The 12310-nt window shown below is 36.3% G+C and overlaps 2 protein-coding genes across 7 annotated transcripts in view; both read right to left on the bottom strand.

Annotated features, from left to right (window-relative positions):
- Positions 1 to 3579, bottom strand: part of dlg3 (discs, large homolog 3 (Drosophila)) — an 83836-nt gene extending 80257 nt beyond the window's left edge. For 5 of the 6 annotated variants that reach the window (XM_053505233.1, XM_053505238.1, XM_053505234.1 and 2 more), the window contains exons 1-2: positions 3362 to 3579; positions 2532 to 2663 (exon numbers count right to left, since the gene is read on the bottom strand). In XM_053505233.1, coding sequence (XP_053361208.1) covers positions 2532 to 2663; positions 3362 to 3377 — 148 coding nt within the window. In that variant the 5' untranslated portion in view covers positions 3378 to 3579. The remainder of the gene's footprint in view (positions 1 to 2531; positions 2664 to 3361) is intronic. The other variant, XM_053505240.1, reaches the window with a different exon arrangement.
- A 4754-nt stretch (positions 3580 to 8333) lies between these two features.
- Positions 8334 to 11704, bottom strand: LOC128531420 (tripartite motif-containing protein 16-like). Its single transcript, XM_053505244.1, has 6 exons — positions 11091 to 11704; positions 10526 to 10621; positions 10151 to 10384; positions 9385 to 9544; positions 8972 to 9031; positions 8334 to 8874 (listed from the first exon to the last, which is right to left on the bottom strand). The coding sequence occupies exons 1-6, from the start codon at positions 11670 to 11672 to the stop codon at positions 8345 to 8347; spliced, it is 1662 nt and encodes a 553-aa protein (XP_053361219.1). The 5' UTR covers positions 11673 to 11704; the 3' UTR covers positions 8334 to 8344.
- Positions 11705 to 12310: the final 606 nt, after the last annotated feature.

Raw genomic sequence — 12310 nt, 5'->3', positions numbered from 1 at the left:
CACACTACAGTACAAATTGAAAACACACCCTTTGTGAAGTTACGCTGCTTTTATCTTTCCTGTAGAGACTTTCCAATAACAATCCAAGCTTTTCCAGAATTTATCTGCATATGAGATTTCTCCAAATTTTGTCTGCAATTTGCTTGTTTTGTTTTTTTTAACCTTGATTTAACTACTGACAGGATAACTGAGAGTATTTATAGTATCTGTTAAACATATTGTACAGTACAATTAACTGCAAGTAATTTTAAAAAAGAGCACTTTTAACAATCTACTGTATTATACTCAATTACGTAAGTATTAATACATACGTAGCACAGAAATGTAAATGCATAAAATATAATAAATGAACCCAGTGTTTTGTTTTTGCTTTACCTGAATCTTATGTGCCAAGGACATGAAGTAAATAGTAAGCCAGTTAATGTCACTTGGGATTCTGAGTGGGGGAGAATCTGTCCCTTACATCACTACAGGCTCATAGCAACCCATCCTCACCCAGTTCCTTGTTGTTCCTACTCGGAAAGTTTCATTAGGGTAAAGGGCTTGGGATTAAGAAAATACATAGCCATGTGCTGATGAAATTCAATATCCTTACTCAAGAAGTAACTATAGGCTCAAAGAGAGGACAAAATAGCAGTTAACCACAAGTTACCTGTTTCTGTTCCTGCCAAAATAGCCGACAAGAAAATGTCAGTTTGCTCAGTTCACATGCGCTGAAGGGTGATCCGCATTTGAGGTGGTATTTAGCTCTAGTTACGCCTAACAGTTAGACTTTGCTTTATCATTCTTTAATATAGATTTTTTTTTTATTTGCATTCAAATGATTAAAGAAAGTGTTATTTACAGGTCAGTCTATCTGTGAAGCAAGTCTAGCAATGAGACATAGATAAATGCGTCAGCTGGAAGAACGTTTAGTATTCCCTTATAATTATTATTATTATTATATGGTTAAATATTCTTATCAAAGATGTCAGCCAAAATATTTAGCACTTACCTTTCATGCTTTTACCCATCATTTAGAGTCTAAATAAATTTAATTTCTGTTTTTCAGCCACTGCTCTTCCCCTTCAATTTCATTTCTTCTAGCTGTATGTGCACTTGAACTTTTACAAGTTTTGTGGGTGTCACACAACCCAAATGAGTCTTCACTTAACGAATGATCGGCATACATATGTGAGCATGAAGAAAATCCAAAACTTTTTTGAAACTTTGGTAAATCCAGCAGAATTATTATTTTTTTGGATGGATTGCATGAACATTTACATACATTTTACTAATTAATTACTAAATAAGGCCCAGTGTGTCACAAGGTTTCTTTGGCTGAATTGGCTCTGAAATTAATTGAAAGTAACAGGCATAGACTTAGTGTAAAGCCAGTAAAGAAATTGGAATTACCTACAGGTAGCACCTATTATGTTGCTGTTGGATTTTAAGGGTAATCTAATGGTTTACTTTGATTTAATTAATAATTGACTTTTAGGGTAATATCTGTGCCGAGTTTTGCAAAACCAATGCAGTACAAACATTATTGTTAAATGGCAGAGCAGGCATCAAATTGAACACTCTTTCCCAATTATGACAGCTGTAACCACCTGAGACCCAGACACTAGGGTTAGGTCAGGGTAAAAAAAAATGCTCTCAGGGTTAGGGTTGGACATTGAAACTTCTCCTTACCGTTTCTCCTCATTTGCACCTGATAAATAGGAATATGTTTGGCAAAAGAATTAGATTTAACAACCCTCATATGAAGACTGCGCAATGATATATGGAAAGTGCAATTGGGATGAAAATTTCATTCAGGTTTCAAGAGGTTAACTTTGTGGTGCATTTGGGAAACAGCTTTGGTCAGTAATAAAAAAAAAATAAAACTTAACTTTCTTCTTCCCGTGGTCTTTAGGAAATCCATATTGAATTTATGACGATTTTCTATTAGACATATGACTTGTGAAATATTCAAAATATTTTATAGGGTCAGAATTCATGTGGTCAGGTAACAGGGTTAGGAAAATGCTGTAAAATAGGACTAAATTGCACATACTCTATAATGGGTTCCTTCTGTACAGTTCTGCAAAACAGCATGATTTAAAAGTAGTTTAAGCACTTAGTGGGCAGGGGGAGGTAAAAATGTAATTTCCTCAGTGCTCTAGATACCGTAGATACAGCCTTCAAGTTATTTCGTCTGTTGTTTATATGTATGTAGGTTTAAAATGTCTTAACACAACACCCGAATTGTGAAATCACCCTGAGGAAATAGGAATTAGCATGAGCAATGTGCTACACGAGCTAGTGGAATTATGGCATTTTTGGCAACGTTTATCATACCAGGAAGGATTTTTAAGACTGGATGATTACATAATAGCTAAAAGACAGGGTTGCGTCCAAAACTAGAGCATAAAAAAAAAACAGATTATTGCAAACCCAAATATGTTCCTGCTACACAGTGATTTTACATGGAATGTGGTGCGGTCCGGTACAAAAATGATAAGGCGTAACGTGTCCAGAGACATGATTCACCCAGAAACATATCTTACCCAACAGAGCCTTAAAGAGTTGGCTGCCAAAGATAGCAGAAACCTTGCCCACACTGGTCTTTAGAGCTTGTTCCTCTGGGCTGGTCAGACTAGCCTGATACTGCCTCAGCAGCCCAATGGCTCTCTCAGTATCTGCAAATAGAGGGAAAGAAACTTGGCTAGGCATTGCCTGCTTATAGCTTTCAATCTATATAAGATTGTAAATGATGGTCATAAAAGGCATCTCAACTACTATACTGTACAGTAGGTGTATCTTACAATGATACCTGGAAGTTTACTATTTGTAAACTCAGACTTCACTCATAGGGTCTGTATCAGCATTTATGATGCTGTGGTCAAAGGGGCGGGCCATCGCGTGACGTCACGAACAACGGTTCTGTCGTTTTAAATTCTAGGTGATGAACAAACGCGAACTCGACGTAGTTTAGGTAAGGTTTAGCTTTACACACCTGTTCAGTGTTGTTCTGGTGGATGTTAAGGTGGTGTTTGCTCAGTGCCAACAGTGGAGCGACAGCGTGGAGACATCAACACAATAACAGAGCACTTAACTAAAATCTATAGTTTCGAATAATCTTTAACGTCTTCGTTTTCCAAAAAAGAAAAAAAAAAAGCGTGTAATATTATGGGAAGTAATTTGTTCACCACTTCCTGTTTCCCAAGAAAATTCTTCCATGAAGATTGGAAAACGCAGCAAATTTATGGGGAGATAAAAACACTGTGGCGAAGTTTTAAACCGTATAATACCTCCTGCTGAAACACTCAACACAAGTTAGGAGTTAAGTTAAAAAAAACAAAAAAACACGTTAGCCAAAGTTAGCGAAGGGACTTACCATATTTATGGACCATCGTGAATAATTACCGCCTGACAGTCACACAGTCCACGGATCCAGCATTAATATTCCCAGTTAACCTACAGTAACGTTTCGTATGAGTCGGTTAAAACCCGTCCTTTCTCACACTTTTCTCTCTCTTTGGGAGTTCTTTCAGTTTTGAGGCCATAACACACTCACTACTCCGGCCGCTTTACGGACACGTAGGTAGGGGCAGAGCTCAGCGCTGTGTGTGTGTGTGTGTGTGTGTGTGTTTTTTAGAGATGAGGGTGTGTGTAGTGTGCAGATGATACACATGACTAACGTCCTGCTCAGACAGATTACGATTTAATGTCTCCTTACGAGACAAGCCCGTATTTTATGATCTTGTTTTGTTTGTTCGAAGCACAACAGTTTGTTTTATTGAGACTGATTTCCAGCATTTACCCATGGTTTGTGCGCCCACTATTAACTTTTTTTTTATTTACACAGGTGAGGAAATTGTTAAAGAACAAAAGCTTTTGTTTGTAAAACTAACGCTGAGTTGAGGGTGGAACTTGTTTGTAGACCCGTTTAGGTCAGAACAGACCACGGTCGCCATCTAGTGGTGAGAAGTGATTGAACTTTTTTATTATTAAATCACAAACAATTATAAGTACAGTATAAAAAATATAAAAGTACAGTACAAGATTCAGGTATAAAATATTGAAGATTGATTTAACAAATAATTATCCACAGGTAAATGGATGTTATACAATATAAGCAAACGTGACAAATTATATAAATAAGTAATAAAAGTAGACAGAGTAAACCAACAAATAAAAACAAATAAGTAACTAAACTAGGTAAAAGGCACAAAATACTAACAAAGGGGGGGAATCACAGTGTTCCAGAGACTAAATTGGAATATCAAGACAATAGCAGAGCAGACTTATGATTTTCGATTAGATTTAAAGAGTTCAAAAGGTTTTGTATTTCAGAGGAAAGGTGTTAGATTAGGAGATGATTTAGAATTTTTTTTCTAAATAAATAATTAATTCTGAATGTAAAATTTTGCCATTAAAATATCAAAGTTGACAATGTATTTAAATGATTTGTTACTGTGACAGGAAAAAGATAAATATGTACTTAATTGTAAAATTGTAAGATTTCTGAATCAAATTAAAAATATAATTTCCAAGTTGCCACCAAAATGTTTGTACTACTCCACAAGTAAAAAAAAAAAATAGAAAAGAAAAGAGGAATACATTCTTTCTGATGGTTGCAGAAAGTACAAAGGTCCACAATGTCCACATATTTTGCAAATATGGAATTAACAGGGTCAATAGAATATTTGTATGAAATGAGCCATGATTCTTTTTTTGATTTATGTTATTGTGATTACAGCCTCTATCTCAAGAACTATAATACAAGTCAGTTCATTTTTATTTTATTTATATATTGCCTTTTATAGTGGTCATTGTCACAAAGCAGCTTTACAGAATCAAAAGGAAAATTAGGGAAATCAGTATGAAATGTGTAAGAAAATATGTATAAACCGCTGTACATATACTACATGTATATATGACTTTAATTTGCATGCAATCATACTGCATCCTGTCGTGTTGTTTAGAGCAGTGATCCTCAACTTTGGTCCTGGGGGACCCCCTGCCCTGCACATTTTACTGTTTGCCCTGCTCTGCCACATCCACTTCAATTTAGAAGAGGCTGTTAATGAGCAGATTATTTAAAGCAGGTGTGCTTGGAGCCGAAAAATACACTAAAATGGGAAGGGCAAGTGGTTCTCCAGGACAAGGGTTGAGGATGCAGTATGCATGTAAATTAAAGTCATATATACATATAGTATATGTACAGCTGCCTAAAACTCAGTATGATTTTAAATTAATTCCTGCTATCTGATATCACACAAATGAGGATGGGCTCCCTGTTGAGTCTGGTACCTCTCAAGGTTTCTTCCTATTGCCATCTCAGGGAGTTTTTCCTTGCCATCGTCACCCAAGTGGGCAAAAGCTCGAATTTACAGTATCTGATCAGCCATAAAACTATGACTATTCATCTAGTATTGAGTAGGTCCCTCTTTTATGTTGTTACAATATTTCGCTTCACAGCATCTCCTAAGCTTTGTTTTTCCCAATTAAGGTCATCAACCATTTTACAGAGATGTGGTTACCTGTGCCAAAAGATTAACATACACACATGAAAGAGTATGGGTTCCTGTTGGGTGCAAGATTACAACCATAAAACGAAAACAACATAGAAAGAGCAATTATCTATTGACTGACAGCTGCTACTGATATCTACTGTATGATCTATTAATTTTGCAGAGCTTTGGAAAACCATGAAGCAGATAACTTACAGTATATCTAAAGTGCTATGTACATCACTAGCTGTCTGTCTGGGTTCCTGTATCTGCTTGATCGTAAACTTTGTATTTTTTTATCTGCAGGGGTTGCTGCGGCTTGAAGAGGAAGTGACAGTTCTCAAGTACCATTTGAAGGAGCCATACAAAGCTTCTTGAGACTTCTCTTCTCCCTCCAGCTGCCTTCATTCTAGCATGCATCTCAGTGGTATGTTCAGCATGGGACATTACTTTACCTATAGTGAGGACATATGATAACTCAAAACATTAGCATAAACCACAATTATACTGCTTCTATATAAAGCCTGAGTACATGGAGGAAACCCATCAAGCACAGGGGGAACATGTAAAATGCATGCACACAGACAGGCTACACACACAGGCAGGAATCAAACCCGTGATCCTGGAAATTCAAGGACTCTAATCAAAAAATCGATTCAGTTTTGAATTGTTGTGTTCATAATTCTTCTGTGTATCGCCACATTGACTCCAAAATCGATTTTGAATTTTATTTTTACATTTATGATAAAGATGGACCAGTGGATAAGCCAGTCACCAGAATTGGTTGTTTTTCAGCTTGATCAGACCTGACTGAACACATTAGACATAACCGATTATGTACACAAGCTTCTAAGTGGTAAAAGTCTAAAATCTGCCTTTTTCTCCAAACTCTGTGCGCGCATTAGTCCAAAACCCAACAATTACACACAATTACACCTGTCTCAAAACATCACAAGCACTTTTTAGTCCCGAATCATGTGTAAATATCTGCGCAGTGCTTGCAATTGTTTAACATACTGTGCATGCCAGACATTTGAGGCATTGGAAACAATAAAACGTCATTGTTTCTTTATAATCTCTACAGGTGGCACACTCTAAAATATTTCCACGTTGGCATTTTGTGTGGTAGGGGTAAATCATTTGCTAAGTTTGTTTAGAAACAATAATTATGGTAGATAATAATTATAATAAATTAATTAAATAAATACGTTAATTAATAATAATTAAATAGATAATAATTAATAATAGGAAAATAAATATTATTACATAATTATTAATAGAGTTATATGTTGCTCAGTAAAAATTTGGCTTTTTGTTTAATTTACGTTAAATTTTAAACTCTTTTATTTTAAGTTAAATGCTGTTTAAATGCTGCCCTTAGTGAGAAAACAACTTTTATAAGTGAGTACATTTAATTACTCATGTTCAATTAAGTTGTGAAGCTTTTATTCAGCCTCCACCCACTCTTTGTACTTAACACCTGCTTATAAGAAATCTCTGGATGATCAGAATACTCCTGCTTTACTGTATTTCACTGTGCATCACCACTCTGAATTTATCACAGTGATCTAAACACATTAAAAAAATTATATTTTATTTATAGAATACATAAGTTTGCATGTGTTCCCTGTCCTTGGTGGTCTATTTGTTAGAAAGTCATATGTGTCAAGGTTTGTGAAAAACAATGCATTGTATATTGTAGCAAACCCTTTAAAGTAAAAGGAAATTAGTGGCTTTTTAAATATTTGCATGGTGGTGGAGTTATGAAATGTGAAAAACCATGAAATGCTTTTAAATGGTTCTAATTGATTTAAGACACAATTTGTGTGACTAGTTTCCTTGAAAAAAAAAAAAAACACAACAGGGCTGTAAATTATCAAAACGAATAAAATACCAAAATGGCACGATTACCAAATCGAATGAAAGAAAAATGGGCTAAATGGGCAAAACTGGTTAAATTGATTAAAACCTGCAAGTGTGTGACCGTGCTCCAGCGGCAGTGATTCATAAAATTACATGCTTATTAGAGCCCAATGCACCTTCTTCTGTCAGCAATGCCCAAAACATCTTTATTCTGTGTTCAAGCATCTGCAGGGACATCCCAATGAACATCTACAGCTTCTTAATGCTGGGCCATATTCCTGGGCCTTTCAATTCGATAGCGATCTGTGCATGTTCATCCTCCTGGAAGCCTCCCAGCAGCTCAACTGCCTCCATCAGATGCTCTCCCCTGGAAATGTTGGGAATGTGGATGGTCCTAAGGAATTTGTCCAACATGCCCATCTCCTTTAGCACATCCTTACAACTGGTGGTGCCCACGATCAGCAGTTTATGACCTCGAGGTGGTGCCTTCTTTAGCACCACCAGAATACCACTTCAGCACTGTTATTTCAGCGGTGGAAATATTAAGTAATATTAACTAATAAAAATATTAATTTTAGCTTTTTAATCTATTGGTGCAGGTGCTTGTTTACATTAAGCAAATAACTTATTTGTAGCTTATTTTAAAGTAAATTAGGATTTTTTTTACCCAACATTTCAATTTCACTTATGGTGTGAGTTCAGGCCGATACCCACAAACTGCAAAGGTTTCATTTAATTCTGTCCAGCCGTATTTTGTCACAGCATAATACATACAGTACATGCATGAATACTGACATACATACAGTACATTACAAACATACTGTACATACATACATACATACATACATACATAAATACATAAATACATAGTGACAGAAAACAAAATAAGAAACAAAAACAAAATAAGTTAAAATTAAGCGTGTTAAGTCTTTTTAAAAAGGGAAAAAGATAACAGTATCAACAAAAACTTCCCATTACATCTTTCTTCCTTTCGTACTTATTTACTCATCACATAATCTCACAATTGATCCTCTATGAGGTAAACCAAACCCAGCATACAAAGGCTGAGTAAACGTGGAGTGGACTCTGTGAAGGAGTTTCATCGTGTCAGAGACGCTGTAGAAGGACAAAGTTCCTGCGCTGTGATCCACATACACTCCTATTCTATAGGCTGATGAAATTCTGAGATTATTCCTTTTGTTCTTGTGATAGAAGGAGAGAGAAGTAGAAGAACACTGCAGTTTCCAGGACTGATCGTTGCATCCAAACTCACACATATTACCCCATCCTTTCCTGCTGATGTCCATATATGAGACTGATATTTCCACCCACTCCTTACTGCACCATTCCACCTCCCAGTAACAGCGTCCACACACACTCTCCTTACTCAACACTTGTTTACAGTAGTCAAATCTCTCTGGATGATGAGAGTACTGCTGCTTTCTTCCACTGTGCATCACCACTTTATTCTTCTCAAACAGAATGATTTTATTATTTACTGTGTTGGGATCCAGCGTCAGATCACAGAAATCTAAACATATAAAAAATGTTAGATATTAATTACAGAATACATTTTTGCGGAAAGAGTGTGTCCGTGTGTGTGTGCATGTGCGGTGTGTTATACGTACAGTGCAGAAAATCTTCTCTTTTCTTTGGCTCTGTGGGTAACAACATTTGAACTGCTGCAGCTATGGAGAGACAAAAACAAAATAGAGATGGAAAAAATCAGGTGCTGTAAAAGATATCAACAGTCTAAAGTCATGCAATTTGTGCCATTCAGTGTTTTATTTTAGAAAACATTCTCTAGATGTTGAATTTAAATACGTGTTCTCCTAGGGATACAATAATAAACTTCATTAATAAAACAAGCATGAGCAGAGAACTGCTTTGATATATAATAACCAAACACAAAACAGAAGCTTTTACTTAATGTTTACGTAATTATATAAAATCATTTCTCCATATTCTGGGGAAATTTAATGCCTCACTTTACCATGCTGCAGAGAAAGTAAAGATTTCAGAGCTGGACAAATTCTCTCACCATTTTCAGGGATTTTCATGAATTCTTCCTGGCAGAATTCCTCAAATCTCCTTTTCAGATTAGAGAGAGATTTCCTCACGCCAACAAATGAGAAATGTTGATTGACAGTAATACTGAGTGAGTCCTCATGTCCAGAAGAGACACAGAGAGACTCTAGTCTCTTTAGAGAGAAAGAAAACATCAAGGACAGGGAGAAACAAAGAAAATGAGAAGTGTGTGTGTGTGTGTGTGTGTGTGTGTGTGTGTGTGTGTGTGTGTGTGTGTGTGTGTGTGTGGACAATACCAAGAAGATATAAAGCTTAATTTACCCTTATTACAATGCATATGTTTTTAATACTGGGTGTCTGAGCTTGTCTCACATGACTACTAATACCACATGCTTGATAATATCTCAAGCTTTGCTTTGGAATGCCACATGTATAATACACTTCAATCATAAGTGCAATAATGTACACATTTACTGCTCCACAAGTGTAAATGACAATGATTATTTTTATGAAAACAAAAAAATGGATGATTGTTATATATTTTATTGCAGTCATCACTTATGAATGCAATTAAATATATAACAACCAAATTGTGCCCTAAATTGTTCAGGGAAACAGGACTTCTGCTTCAGTAAGTGGCTGCTTTAAATTATGAGAACCACCAGATATCGCTGTGCACCCTGACATAAATACTTAAAAGCTTAGAATTTTTTAAACAGATTTAAAGAAAGTCTCAATGCTTTACAATGCTTTACTTGGCCATCACTAGTGATAGTTACCTGGAGGAAATGGACGTGATCGCGCGAGTGTGAAAGCTGCCGCAGCTCAGTGAGTTTCCCCTGGAGATCAGCAGTCTTCCCCTCCAGTTCCTTTATGAGTTGTTCACCTCGCCTCAGTTTAGCCTTCTCCTGAGCTCTGATCAGCTCCATCACCTCCAAGCGCTTTTTGTCGATGGAGCTGATCAGCTCAGTACAGATCATAGCACTATTATCCACTGCTGATTGTGCACTCAGCTGTTAGGACACGCACACACACACACACACACACACACACACACACACACACACACACACACACACACACACGTCATTCCCACTTTAGGTTATCCATGTTGTATTTTTCTAGGAGCAGCTCTGTCTTCATTCATTTCTCACCTTTACAGTTTTCATAGCCAGTTTCAGCTCCTGCACCTTCTTCTGCATCGACTCGATTCTCTGCTGGGATTTCCTCTGCTTCTCTCTGAACTCAACCTGAGAACAAATGAAATACATTTCACTCTTGAAGTTATGAGTTCAGTAGACTTGATGCAGAAGCAAGTTAAGTTTTTTTATTGCAATCGTAAGAAGAAGAGTACAGTACACAGTACAGATGAAAATATACAAAGTAATTAAAATACATATATTAATTTAAAAAAATCTGAATAAAAATAAAATGTCAGGTTTATATTTATTTTACAATATGAGGAATTTTTAGTGGTATATCCTAAAGCAAGGATGCACATCTGGACAAACTGTCTGAGGTGTCTGAGTTTTTTGTCTAAAGATTTTCATTCTAATCTATCATGATCCAGAACTCATAAACCTCATCAGTCATTTAAAAAATAATACAAATAAATAAAAGATGAAATAAGGCACAGATCCTTGTCTTGCAAGCCTTTAACTATAAAAAAATATAAATTGCATGCAATAACTCTAAATAGATTATACTTGCACTTCTCACCAGTTTTTCAGTTTTGTATGCTTCAACTGAGACAGTGTCGTGGCTTTGGTGTTTCTCCGTCATACACATACAACAGATGAAGCATTGGTCAGTATGACAGTAGACCTCCAGCACTTTACCATGCTCAGAGCAGATCCTCTCTTCTAGATTTGCAGTGGCTTCAATTAAAACGTGCTTTTTCAACCCAGAAACTTCATAGTGAGGTTTCAGATGAGTTTCACAAAAGGAGGCCAGACACATCAGACAGGACTTGACGGCTTTGCGTTTTCTTCCTGTGCAGAAACTACACTTCACATCTCCCGGTCCAGCGAAACAGTGTGCAAAAGAGACATCAATCTCCTCCAGTTTTTTTACCACTTCAGCCAGTATTTTGTTTTTGTACAGAACAGGCCTTGGGGTTGAAGAATCTCGGCACAGAGGACAGCTGTACACTCTATTTTTATCCTCTTGATCCCAGCATTGATTAATACACACTTCACAGAAACTATGACCACATCGGATGGTCACTGGATTTTTTAGGAGATCATAACACACTGGACAAAAAAACTCGCAGTGATTAACTGAAATATTGGCCTCTGCCATTTTCTTGCATGAGATGCTGCGTTCTGCGTGTACTGTAGAGCTTGTGTCCAACAGAAAGGGCGGTTCCAATGAAAAGCTTCGCTTTAAGTGCTGTGTCGTTTCCCTCTGACACTATGACATCACCAAGTACATCACAAATGGTGTGACCAAACAGCGTACTGTGAGGCATTAGGATCGTGAGACTTACTACACGCCGTTATTTTTTAATGAACCACCCAGAAAGAGAATGACTATTTAGCAACAGTTTAAAGTTGTTGCTAAATTTTCTCCCTTTCTCCCAAAAGGCAATTAGTGTACTGAAATAAAGTGCTAGAACTTATAGTCAAGAAACTTTCACATATGTTTGTTTACATGTTTGTTATGATTTTTCCTCAGTCTTTTCCTTAGTTCCTTCGTCACAGCTGATTTTTTTTCATTAATTTGTGTTGTATTTAGGATTTAAGCATTTCCTCATTTCATCACGAAGTAGGCCATTACAGTCAGTGTCTTATTTAAAATTAATAGATTAAACCAAAACTCAAAACACATTCATGATTGTCACATCACAGTATCCATGATTATACAGGCTCACCTGTTTCATAATAATTTACATTTATAATCCCTTATTTTTGAATGCTATAAAACATCAAGGAAAAAAA

This window comes from Clarias gariepinus, chromosome 10 (assembly GCF_024256425.1).
Source record: "Clarias gariepinus isolate MV-2021 ecotype Netherlands chromosome 10, CGAR_prim_01v2, whole genome shotgun sequence".
Classification (NCBI taxonomy): Eukaryota; Metazoa; Chordata; class Actinopteri; order Siluriformes; family Clariidae; genus Clarias; species Clarias gariepinus.
This window is presented reverse-complemented; position numbering and strand designations above follow the sequence as displayed.

Bases quoted from the DNA above. Each gene is read 5' to 3' on its own strand.
- LOC128531420 (XM_053505244.1), bottom strand. From the start codon at position 11,672: ATGGCAGAGGCCAATATTTCAGTTAATCACTGCGAGTTTTTTTGTCCA. The intron at 9,032-9,384 runs GTGAGAGAATTT...GTCTCTCCATAG, and splicing joins CATGAAAATCCCTGAAAATG to CTGCAGCAGTTCAAATGTTG. The intron at 8,875-8,971 runs GTACGTATAACA...TTATATGTTTAG, and splicing joins AAGAGAAGATTTTCTGCACT to ATTTCTGTGATCTGACGCTG.